This window comes from Corvus hawaiiensis, chromosome 26 (assembly GCF_020740725.1).
Source record: "Corvus hawaiiensis isolate bCorHaw1 chromosome 26, bCorHaw1.pri.cur, whole genome shotgun sequence".
Classification (NCBI taxonomy): domain Eukaryota; kingdom Metazoa; phylum Chordata; class Aves; order Passeriformes; family Corvidae; genus Corvus; species Corvus hawaiiensis.
This window is the reverse complement of record NC_063238.1, coordinates 33362678-33375332: the sequence shown is the minus strand read 5'-3', so window position 1 is coordinate 33375332 and position 12655 is coordinate 33362678. Positions and strand designations below refer to the sequence as shown.

The following is a 12655-nucleotide window of genomic DNA, read 5'->3' as shown; positions in this document are numbered from 1 at the left end:
TGTTACTCTCTCACTGACCTCTCTTAACAGTTTTAATGATAGTACAAGTAATGAACCCATAGCAAAGGATGCTGTCTGGTAAATATTGGGCAGATGTCTTTTAAAGGAAGCAAGCATTTTTGAGTTCTTTATACTTAGGAGTTTATCTTGAGGCATTTCTTGTCTTCTAGGGCTTTTGTGTCATGGTGCAGAAAATGAAAATGATGCATGCTTAGACAGTGTACCAAAACTGTGCATCTTTAGAAGAGACCTCGCACATAAGCAATTTTTAGAAAAAAAATATTAGATACAATTTTACATGAATGGAGAGAAAACACCTTAGAGGTAGGCATTTGTTGTTTTCACTTTCCCAGGGAGAGGTAACTGGAATAAATTTGCCTCCTACATGGAACCAAAGCTGGGTGTTTGTTTTCATCAGATTGGCTTTCCTGTCTATGAAAAAGCTGCTATACAAATCAGACTTTCAAATATGTAGTTTAAGCGTAAGTACTTTAAGTTGAATGCTGTGATCACAAAAATAACTTTCAATTCAGTATTTAAATTTTAAAAATCAGTTAAAGGCAGGAGGTTTTACATTTTGCTAGAGCAAGAGTGAATTAAAGGGACTGACATATTTCCCATCACAGGAAGTTTTATGTATTATTGCATTTTAGTGTCCAGAACACTGAAGACCAGAGCTGATGCAAAAGCTGCTGAGCAAGCCCATGAAGAAAATGGGGATTTGGAGGTTCGCCGCAGCTGCAGGCTTCGACAAAGCCGTTACACCACTACAAATGACTCTGTTTTGTTTGACAAACTTATAACAAAGTAAGGAGGCTTTTCTCATCTTGCAAAGCTACTACAATGAGCCTTATTAGCAACTCTTTGTACTATGGCAAAATATGGCTAGGGACTTTCTCCTTCTTTTCACAGCAGGAAAAGGTATTGTTTTTCCTAGCAGCAAGAGCTATTTGCATTCACTGGTCAGGCTGAGACTTCCCTATGAGCTGCTAGATATGTGCTAGATCTGAGTGATTGGATGCTAGGAAGAAATTGTTTACTGTGAGGGTGCTGAGGCACTGGAATATGTTGACCAGAGTAGCTGTGGATGCCCAGTCCCCAGAAGTGTTCAAGGTCACATTGGGACTTTGAGCAGCCTGGTCTGGTATCTATGTGCTGGGTAGGTTTAAATGTTTTCTTATGAACCAAAACAATCAGTTTATGTTGTGACTTTCACTAGATTTAACTTAAGATACTAAGGAAAGTTGGATACTGGCAAAGTGAAGCAATCCTAGTGTTTCTGCCTGTGGCTTAATTCCCTTGTGAAGCCCAGACTGAAATTTGTTTTCTGAAAGGTTTGCAAAGTGTAACAGCAGTAAGGTGTTGTGTCTAGCATAAGTAGTCACTAAAAAGCAACATGAAACTTTAATAGCAGTGTAGAGAAGAATAAGCAATCTGTTGTCTGAAGAAGGATGTGAACGAAGTGACTCAATGCTATCATGCAGAGCAACATAAGTACTATGAAAAGCTGCCATAATTTCTTTGTTACCTTACTATGATCTTCAGAATTCTCTTTTCCTACTAAAGTAGTTGAGTTTTTTTTACTCTGTTCAGCAAGAGGGGTAAATAAACCTGAAAACAATGCATGTTTGCAAATCCTCAAACATTTGTTCTTAATTCTCTCCATAAAAAAGTAAACGTTTGACCTAATTTTTAAGTAGTGTTGAAAAATCTGGCTGAGTGTCAATGACTTGTGTTGTGCCCACTGTATTAAAATGGTTTGGTCATTGTCTGCTGTTCTAAATGGGCTTTTTTTTGTATTTGCATATTTTTGGTTTTTTGTGTCAACTTTGTATCTTAGTACTGCAGAAGCAGTCTTGCAAAAAATGGATGACATGGAGAAGATGCGTAGACGGCGGAGGATGGGAGACCTGGAGGAGTTCCACGACACAGAAGAAGTAGATACTAATTTATTTTGCTGTTTTTGTATAAATAGGGTATTTCACATAGGGAAACTATTTCCCTGCCCCGAGAGGAACTCATGTTAAAATGATAGACAGCCATCATATTTCCTCTGTTTTAGTTCTGCTTTATTAAATTAAGTTAATCCACTGTCCTTTTGAATGGCAGTCAATTTGGTTTTTAAACATCTTCATAGCCTGCTTTCAATAGATTTTTTATTTGGATCTGCATTCCTGTTTTAGAGTGGAAACCCTTGTTATTAATCTTACTAATCCTGGATTCTAGCATGATATTCCTGTTCTCTCTTGCTGTACAATCATTAAATCTTCTGTGTATATGGAGTGCCTTGGTAATGATACTCCACAGGCACCAAATATGCCCACAGGTTTTCTGCTTATTTGTGACTGGTCTTTCATGTTTCTTTTTTTTCCTTTAAGGAAAGCCTCGATATGGAAAGGACTGACGAAGAAATAGCTGATAATCAAGGTAGTGTTGTAGGATAATTCTGTTTTGAATTTTCTTGACTATGCTCTAGCCAAAAGCTTTGTCTTAAATAATTGAGATGGGATGAACTACTGGGTATTTTTCATCTATAAAAAGAATCTATGCTGCCACTGACATTACAAGCCACAGTCACAGACTCTAGGGCTGTACTGTAGTGAGCTCAGAATAGGTTTTCAGAGGAAAAAAGAGGTTGTCGTTTTTCCAAAGCGCTTACAACAGAAAAGGTTGTGGACAAGTGGGGATACACGTAAGTGTAGTGCATTTAAAATTTCATATTATTTGCAACAGTACTTAAACAGTGGAACATAATGTTGATACACAGGGGGTTCCTCAGAAGAAAGTGAAGCCAAAGAAGACGATGGTGAAGACACTCGAAAGCGTTACTCCTTTCGGCAGAGGAAAACTGTTGAGCGTTATCAAGCTCCATTGCAAAGTAGGTTACAGGCACAACTTCTCATAAGAACTAATTTCTTGCATGGAAGTGGGAGTGTTACAGGGCTTTTTTTAGAATGAAACTATATACACCCACTCAACATCTATTTAAATATCTTACCTGCCATTTTGTTAAATGCATATATACTGTGCACATTCTATTTCTTTGCCTTTTGGCATCCTTACTGTTGTTTTTCAATAAAAATACTACCTACGTATCCTTGAAAGAATAGTAATTAAACAGACCTGATGATCTTACTCTTGTGGTTTTCAGTTCTTAAAAATCAGGTGTGTATGTTTTTGCTTTTATTGTGCACTGATTTTTAAAAAAACCTCTTCCCCCCCACCCTTGAAACTTCCCCAGAACTTAGAAATGGGTGATACACATCCCATTGTCTGCCTCTTTTAGTATCCTGCTTTCTCTTAAACTTGTTTGTAACATTAACCTTTTCTGCTTTCAACAGAACCAAGACAACGTAAAATGTATTTTGCTGACAGGTCTTCGCCCGTCAGACAGAGAGATTCATGCAAGGGAACTAACAGGTATGAGTTTGTTTAGTGATAGTTCTTTCTCAGTAGTGCTGTCAGTCACATGACTGAATACTGCTTTCAAGAGTTTTTGGACTTGTAATTCGATATTAACAGTATGGTTATTGCTGTGGTAGTCTGAGAGTATAAAGAAAGCAAATATTGGGGGGAAGCCCATCCTTTTTACTGGCCATTAGATTTTATTAGAAAATGCAGTTTTTGTGGTGGTGATGAGGGTTATAGCTAACTCTGTATAACTGAATTAATTTGTTCTGGAATTGAAGCCAAATTCTCCCTCTGAAAATCTCAGACAGTTGTATCTTGAAGGATGCAAATTATTTTCTTAAAACCAAAGACAATTCACTTAGAGAGAGAGCCTGTATGGAAGTTTTAATGAAATTTTTTTTTAATCACTCAGATACTGATTCGGGTTTCTCTTTGGAATCAGTTTCTGTATGAAACTATATTTAAAGCAAGAAAAATGCTAAATGAAATTCTAAATTACAAATTGGAGTAGCAATGACAAATAGGTTTAGGATCCTAGAAGTGTTGAATGCCATTCCTTGCTAGATAGGAGCACTTTGTTTAGCATCCTTGAAAGCAGGCAGTTATGGAAGGAGGTGGTTTTGAAACCAAATTTTGAAATTAAAAGGTTGATGTTTCACAGAGTGGATACATAATGCTAAGTGAAACTTGATTTGTGTGTGAAAGAGTGGACAAAAAGTAGCTTGGTTAAGATATTTCTTTTTACACTGGTTAAACATTTTACCTTCCTAATAAAAATCAAGTTTTGCGGTCACAAGGAAAATCACATAATGTACTTTAAAATCAGATTCACATGGAGTACAATTATCTGGAAACTTACTAGATCTCAAGCTAAACTGAGATAGTGTTCACTTAAATCTTGATATTACTTAGTGTTTATTTTAATTGTTTTAATTGTTTGTTTGAATGTTTGCAGACGGAGACACACAGTCCCCAGCAGTGATTCCTCTTCCTCATCTGATGATGAAGAGGATTTTGAGAGGCAGAGGAAGAACAGAAATTTAAGAAGGTTAGTGCAATTGGAGAACAGGGGAGGACAGAGTTTACTTGGGAGGACTTAACACTTCACAGTCAGGAAGATGTAACCATCTTAATCTTGTTCAGTTTGTAAATTCTGGCAATTGTATCTGTTTATACAGCTGTAACTGGACTCTACAGTTGGATTTTTAGAATTGATTTTAATAAGCAATTTGATTTCTAGGTGAGAAGGGGGGTAGCAACACTTTGATAAAACTTCTTAATATAAAATTCTGCTGCTCCTGTGCTTTACGGTAGCTGATTCAGAAAGAAAACCACCATAACAGAGAATGTTATAAATAGAGGAAGTGACAGAGATTTGGTTTCTTAACAAATGCTCTAGAAAAACTGTTTTAGTAACAGTCTAACAAATATGTTTTCAGCCTGATGTCTTTCTGACTAGTCTCCTGGCACACAGGTTCCAGAGGCTTTGGGAAGGACTGGCAGTGATAGGGAGCCTTTATAATCTTAATAGCAACTGAAATAAGTATCCTGTTGGGCTGTAACTTTTCTAATATAGAAGTTAAAAGTATCTGAAAGATATCAGTGTGTTTGGGGATTGGGAGGGGCAGTTTTCTTCCTCATACGAATCACTGTCAATCCATGGTCTGCACATAAGGAATAACTTGTTCTAAGCTTGTATTCCTATATATGCTCTGTTGACTGGCATGGATATTCGTAAGTGCTAAGAGCTGTTAAAATAATTAACTCAGTTTAATATCTGGAGTAACCATTTTCCTTTCTTTACTCATGGACACTAAACATAAAACAGCTGGAACAAATATTTAACAATTTAGGAAGTTTATACTCATTTGTAAGGTCATCTGCATTCACTTGCTGTTATTAGAAAATCAAAAATCCACACTGTAAGTTAGAAAGCACCTTTCCTTTTCTCCTTAATTCAAATCAGGTCTCTTCCTGTCAACTTTCGGAAAAGTGATTTAAAGGGAGTTCACAAGGACCGCATGAAAATTGGAGCGAGTCTGGCTGATGTTGATCCAGTGCAAATAGATTGTTCAGTAAGTATTTTTACTTCATTGTGTCAGAGAAACATTTTCAGTAATTTTGAAAGCTTTCAGTAATGCTCTGTCTACAACTACCTTGGCTTACAGTTTTGTTTCAAGCAGTTTGAAAATTGGCATGAGTGTTTCCTTTGTGCTGACATCTAATTTCTGATGGAATTTGTTCCGGTTTGGCCAAATTTAGAAATATATCCTCTGAGGGAAGGCACAACCACCCCTCCCCCACCAGGTCCAGGAAAAATAAAGTTTAAAGGCACAAGAATTAATTTCTGGGCATAGGGCAGCGATATGGGATACACATCACAAAGTCACCCCAAGACAGAACTCTATCAAGGTTACAGCTTTAACATCTAAAATGCGTTATGGTGTCTTCATCTTTAGGTACGATTTGATGGCGTGGGTGGTCTTTCTGACCACATTTCAGCTTTAAAAGAGATGGTGGTTTTTCCATTGCTTTATCCAGAAGTCTTTGAGAGGTTCAAAATTCAACCTCCAAGGTAAGGGATGCCATTGAAAACTGTAAATTCTACTTCACCTATTTTCAGGAAAATATTCAACTGCGCTATTGTTGTTTCCACGCTTCAGAATTTTAAGTGTTGATTGTTTGGGGTTTTTTTTAGCACTAGGAAAAAGTAATTTTTAAAAAAACTGATAGAATCCAGCGTACATGTGGGTTCAAAGATTTACAGTGTGGTAAGACTGTTTTAAAAGTGTCTTGCCTTTCAAAAGGGGGAGGTGGACTGGTTTTGAGTTCCACATGCAAGTGGACTTGATCAGTTTGTAAGTGGTAGTCAACTGCAGTTCGTTTTGTGGAAGTCCAATTGTCTGTTCCACCAACTCTTTTTTTCAAGAGTTCCAGTAGCAGTTTTACAATTGATTTGACTTGTAACTAGAACCTTGCAGTGCTTGTTGTGCTTGGGCTAAAAAATGCATCTGTCCACTTTTTACACAGCTGAATGAGTTCTGTATTATGAAATGAAGTTATTAGAGATTTAATTGTTAGATTTATATATTCTTGGTCATCAGCACTCAGTCATGGTATATTGAAATAGGACTTCAGATTCTTTGGTTTCTGTAACTTTAAAAGTATTACAAACAATGAAGAGAGCTTTGTTTAGGAGAAAACAATTGTATGCTTTAGGGATGAGGGTGGTAACAGGTACTTCTCTGGTATTTTTCTTATGTGAATTTTTTTTTCTTTTTTTTTTTTAAATTGCAGAGGCTGTCTATTCTATGGCCCACCAGGGACTGGAAAGACATTGGTTGCTCGTGCACTTGCTAATGAATGTAGCCAAGGTGACAGGAGAGTAGCCTTTTTTATGAGAAAAGGTGCTGACTGCCTCAGTAAATGGGTCGGGGAATCTGAACGACAGCTTCGTTTGTTATTTGATCAGGTACAGTTGAAATGTACATTACATTCTGTCTGAGTTGTAACTAACTTCCTGTGGTCAAGAACAACTCTCTTTCATGTTTTGTCAACTCCTTCCATTGAAGTGGGATTGTCAGTGTTTCCTTTTTCAGTAACATTTTTAGGGGCTTGAAGTTTTGAGATGCATTAGGAAAAATTAGTGAAGCAGTCAAGAGAACCTTGCAAAGCAACATGCACCCGCAACTCCTTGCTTCAGGAAAGAAAAATCCAAACAGCCACAAAAAAGTTTTCAAGAAGTGCTGACTTTCGGTCAGAGGGAAAAAAATGCAGGCTGAAACCATGGTTATTTTTAAATTGATAACAAAGGTTGCTTCCAGAACTTGTAGTACAGTTAAGTCCTGGCTCTGTTCTTGGTGGTTGCCAAATAGCTGTAAAAACCAGTGGTGTGACTTGTTTCCTGTCACCTATCTCAGTGGGTTGACCTAGGCTACTGCCTAATGTTACTCACGACACTTTACTACTGTGGATCAATGAGTAGGAATCCCTGATGCTCATCTGAAAAATCTACTTCCAGGGACTTTGCAATCACAGTGTTGTTTGTGCATTTCTTCTCCAAACAGTGCTGTTTTCCTGATGTCAATATTCCTGTATTTTCACTGTAGGCCTACCAGATGCGACCTTCAATTATTTTCTTTGATGAGATCGATGGTCTTGCTCCTGTACGGTCCAGTAAACAAGACCAGGTTCATAGGTAGGGCATGTTTTGTGTCAACTTAGAAGCTGCTTGATCTTTGTGAAAAAGAGACCACAACCTATTTAACTTGATGTGACACATTCATTTATCCTGAAAACTAGTAATTCAGTATTACTTAATTTCACGTTATCTTTAAATAGTAATTAAAAACAATTCACTAAACTTGATACCAGCACAAGGTCTGTGATACCTTATCTATTTTGTCATGTCTTAAAATGATTGGTCTTTTTCTTGTCAGCATTTTGTCAATGTGTTGCTGTTGTCCACAGGGACAGCGAGAAAAACTACACAGAAGTCCAGGATAAATGGGATTATTTAATTAATTACAGACTCATTTATATAGCATTGTTCACAAAAGTGGTATAACATTATTGGGTGCTTTACCATACACCTCCCAGAGTGATTGGCTGAATGCTATGATGCCCATTTCAAAAGATTTTCTTCAGTGTGGAAAACAAGACTGTGCATAACAAGTTTGCACCTGTGAGATAAAGTCTTGGTTTACAAAACCCTCTACGCTGTTTACAGCTGGCTTGCCTGAGAAAGGAGACTCTCACAAGCAGCTCTAAAATGTAGGAAAATTTCTCTGCCAGGTCTTTCAGCATCTACAAAGAGCTTGTCCTTTTTGAGTGAGCATTAGTGATTATGTGGAACTGAAGAAAATTAACTAAACTGCTGAGTGAAAACTGTATTCTTCTCTTAGCTCTGTTGTATCCACACTTCTGGCACTTATGGATGGCTTAGACAGCAGAGGAGAGGTTGTGGTAATTGGAGCCACCAACAGGCTGGATTCTATAGATCCTGCTTTACGAAGACCAGGACGCTTTGATCGAGAATTCCTCTTCAGCTTGCCAAACAAAGAGGTCAGAACTTCAACTCAACCTCAGTGCTTAGTGTGGCAGAGTCCATCTTTGTAAGAAACCCCTGCAACACAGCAGGATTGTGGAGCAGTGACAGTCTCCTCAGTACTGTACTGCTTGGACAAAAGAGGGCTGTCTGGAGAGACTGTGCTGTACTGTGGAGGGCAGACCTGGCACTGAATATGTATCATTAAGCTGATTGCCTTCACCTAACTAATAGGTAGTTAGTTCTCTAATTAGTTTTGGTTTCTCTGTGACCAGCAAAGAAAATGGAGTGCTGCTACTCACCGAAATGTTTAAAAATGACTGTATGAATTAGTTAAGAAGTACTGCTATAGCACTGTGAAATTGAAAGAAATGATGTGCAGACAGGAATTCTTTTTTGGTAACAAAAACTTTGATCCAGACTGGTGCTGGAACCAATTAAGTATGTTAGGAACTGATGTTCTTTCTGGTACTTAGTAATAGGGACTGGGATAAAAATTTGAAGTCACTGCACAGGTGCAGGGCTAGGGAAGCTTCTTGTTCAATGACAATAGGCAATAAAAAAAATATTGTGGGTGGGGGTAGTGGGCAAAACTTGGAAAGCAGTTCTTTTTCTTAGCACCTTTTGTAAAGTGCTGGATTGAAGGCTAGTAAGAGTGCACTAAAGAGTGCATTTAATACAAACATTTTTCTTCAGTTTTTATCTGCTCCCAGGACAAGGAGAGGAGGTGCCATGAAACAGGTCTAATACACGCTACCCCACTGTGGAAGAATTTTAGAAATCTGCCATAATTAGTCTGTATACCATGAAATACTTCAGTGAAAGTCCTGCTAAGATTAGAGATGGGTATAGGCAACATTTGACATGTTCTGGATGAATGACAGTAATCTGAGTAATAATTATTGTTCTGCTTGGTAGTAACATTAGCAGTAGGGAATGGAGTGCTAGGACTGTTTTCCTTGCATGAGCTGGCAGAATAGCAAATATGATGAACTAATGAGACTGTCACTATGAAATTTTGCTGAATTTGAGAGAATTTTCTGCGAAAAATCTGTTTGCAGATAAGTTTGGGGGTTTTTACTACAGTATTTTCTTCAGGATCTCACACTTGGGAAAACTCACTTTTTACGGAAGATGTAAATGCCTTTTATTTTATTGCAGTCTCCAGTAAGAGTTTAATATAATGAATTTAGAATTAGGAAATTTCCTGCTTGAAAAAACAGAGCATGTTAAATGACCTTTAGAATACTTCAGAGTTTAGCAGATAAGAAAAGTATTGGTATTAGTGTGAGGGTTTTGGGGGTTTTATGTAGTGGTGGTTTTAAGAGAAAATTTAGGGCAAACTAAAATGCAAGTGTTTTGTTTTCAGGCGAGAAAAGAGATTTTCAAAATCCACACACGAGACTGGACCCTGAAGCCATTGGACAAGTTTCTTGAAGAGCTGGCTGAGAAATGTGTTGGTGAGTTTGAAAACAGTGTAGGTTACTGCACACGACTTGAGTCACGGGGAACTGGAACTTGTTCCAGGCAGTTTTCGAGCTCTTGTGCGTTGCTGTAGAGCGAGGCAGTGAGGCATCTGGCATGTCTTGAGAGCAAATCAAGATAGATGCTGCTTTCAGTTTTCTTTTTTTTCTCAGAACACTGAATGGGTTTAAGCCGTCTTTCCCAGGAGTAAAGTTTTGAGTAGGAGGCTGCTTCCTTAGTGCAGGATATCAGGCTGTGAGACACATAACAAAACTTCTCTGCAGTGCAGTAATTCTATAAATTGTCCCTTACTCTGTTAATTTTTGGCTGCATGCAAAGTCTTTCATTGTTGCACTTCAGAAATCTTGGCCTTGACTTCAGTGTTGCCTGAGCCTGACATAACATTTGATTCTTGCTTTGTTTATTAGGATACTGTGGTGCTGATATTAAAGCCTTATGTGCTGAAGCTGCTCTCTGCGCTTTGCGCCGCCGCTATCCTCAGATATATGAAAGGAGTGAGAAACTGCAGTTGGACATTGCTTCAATTAAAATAACAGCAAAGGATTTTGTCATGGCCATGCAGAAGACTGTTCCAGCTTCCCAGAGGGCTGTGGCTTCACCTGGACGAGCGCTATCACCTATTTTAAAACCACTGTTAGAAAATACTCTGGAAAGAATTTTACAAGCCTTGCAGAGAGTATTTCCCCACGCAGAGCTTGCACTGAAGAAGGACCAACAGCAAGGTATAACAATAACATCCAGTTGTTTAAAATTCTGCCAAAGCAAAAGCTTCTGATATGTGCAATAACACACACAAACCTCTCAGCCATAATAACAGTTCAGGTTTATAATCTGCATGTGCACAGTGCTGGATGGGAGCCGTAAATGACTTGCTATACGCAGTGTTTTAGTAGTTGTACGTTAGGGCTTGGCTTCCATAGCATAAGTGAGCTCATGGTCCTGACTGTATCAGCCTTGATCAGGTGTAATTTGTCAGTTGGTGAGAACAAATAAAAATTGATACACTCTCTCTTGATTAATGGAGGCCTGTGAATAGTTAGTTACCATGCTAATCTCTGGAGGCTGTTGTCCCAGTATTGCTCCCAGTAGAGCTGGGATTGTTTGCATTGATAAAACAGAGACTCATCAATGCAATGAAAGCACTAGGGCTGGGAGGTGGGTAATTGCACCCCCTCTCTGTTGTCCAGCTCCCATTATCTTCTCCTTTTGTGATCTTGAGGAGCCTTATTTAGAAGTTGTGTGGGTCTTTATATTCTGACTGACTAGTTCTGGACAAAAGGAAGTCTGTGGCCATCGCATTCACTTAATTTCCCCACATCTGGTGGGAGAACCTGTTCCAAAAAGCAGTGGCCTCATTAGGTTTTTCAGATGTCTGGAACTACAGATGTTGTTCCTAATCAACTTTATTCTAAGGAAAAGAAACCTCCCAAGTTTTTGTCAACAGAGAAACCTGATGCAAATCATGGGACATAGGACAGCTTTGTAGAGACTGCAATCTCCTTAGATCTGTGGTAAAATGAACTCTTCAGAAAATAGCATTCAGTGTGTGCCTTCAAACAAAATACAGGAGAATGGTTTCCTGCACTGATTTCAAAGGTGTGTTAATGCAAGAGTGAGATTTGGACTATTCAAGAAAGTCAACAAAGCTCTCATCCTTAAATCCTGTTTTAGGAAATGATGTGATTGACAGTGAAGAGGAATCACCATCAATCTTTGAAGAGAAGCCAACTCATAAAATGCCTGATCGTGAAAAGGCAGAATTCCTCACTTTAAACAGGTCTCATTTGTCCCCTTTATGTTTACGTTTTTAAGATGGCTAGGTCTGTAAACTGTTCTGTTGTGAGGGATGAAGGAATGATCTGTTTGCAGATAAGTTTGGGGTTTTTTACTACAGTATTTTCTTCAGGATCTCACACTTGGGAAAACTCACTTTTTACGGAAGATGTAAATGCCTTTTATTTTATTGCAGCCCCCAGCAAGAGTTGGGTTGATTAATGTTTGCAAGAAGCGTGAAGATCTAGCTGGGTACTAATGTTCTAACCAAACACACTGCCCTGACATGCCCAGCCCTATTTGCTTAAGTCAAAGTGATCCACAGATTATTAGAACATGTCGATTTAATCCATGGTATTCCTTGAACGATTCAAGACCCAAGAAATGTGGCTGTCTGCCCTTTTAGCTTAAAAAAACCCTAAGGATTTGTGTAGCCATCTTTTGCCCTTCTGCCTTCCAAGATTGTTAAACCAGAAATAAAATTGAGAAATGGCTTGTTAAAATACTGTGAGAAAAACTTGAACAAAGTCTGCATTTTGTATGTTTAACCTACAGAGTTTGTTAATCTTTTGATGTTTTATTGTGGAAGTTGTGTAAACCAAGAGCTGAAGCAGTAGATTATTGTTTTCACTGTTGGGTGTCAGTTATTCTTCTCCTTTTCTATTGCTATGCTGTCCAGAAAATGTGACCTGCTGAGCTTGGTCTCAAGGATCTTTGACTTGAGCGAGTAAAGGTACAACAGTCTTGTGGTAGAAAAACCCACAAACCTCTTCTCAAGTGTGTTTCATGCTTGTAAAACAAGATGATTAGGAAATGAATAGACAATTCAAAAGATGAAACCATAGAAGTAATTTAACCAGTCCAATTGTATGCTTCTTCAGATACAGCTAATGTGTTTCAGTGCCCACTCTAATTTTTTTTTTCCTGGAAACGTTGGTT

At 38.2% G+C, this 12655-nt stretch overlaps 1 protein-coding gene across 5 annotated transcripts in view; it reads left to right on the top strand.

Annotated features, from left to right (window-relative positions):
* ATAD2 (ATPase family AAA domain containing 2) overlaps positions 1–12655 on the top strand; it is a 31441-nt gene that overhangs the window by 6073 nt on the left and 12713 nt on the right. For 4 of the 5 annotated variants that reach the window (XM_048286391.1, XM_048286389.1, XM_048286388.1 and 1 more), the window contains exons 4-17: positions 654–807; positions 1841–1937; positions 2379–2427; positions 2768–2878; positions 3342–3420; positions 4367–4459; positions 5378–5486; positions 5871–5986; positions 6709–6883; positions 7521–7609; positions 8316–8475; positions 9828–9918; positions 10351–10665; positions 11615–11720. In XM_048286391.1, coding sequence (XP_048142348.1) covers positions 654–807; positions 1841–1937; positions 2379–2427; positions 2768–2878; positions 3342–3420; positions 4367–4459; positions 5378–5486; positions 5871–5986; positions 6709–6883; positions 7521–7609; positions 8316–8475; positions 9828–9918; positions 10351–10665; positions 11615–11720 — 1744 coding nt within the window. Of the gene's footprint in view, positions 1–170; positions 325–653; positions 808–1840; positions 1938–2378; positions 2428–2767; positions 2879–3341; positions 3421–4366; positions 4460–5377; positions 5487–5870; positions 5987–6708; positions 6884–7520; positions 7610–8315; positions 8476–9827; positions 9919–10350; positions 10666–11614; positions 11721–12655 lie in introns of all 5 variants that reach the window. The other variant, XM_048286393.1, reaches the window with a different exon arrangement.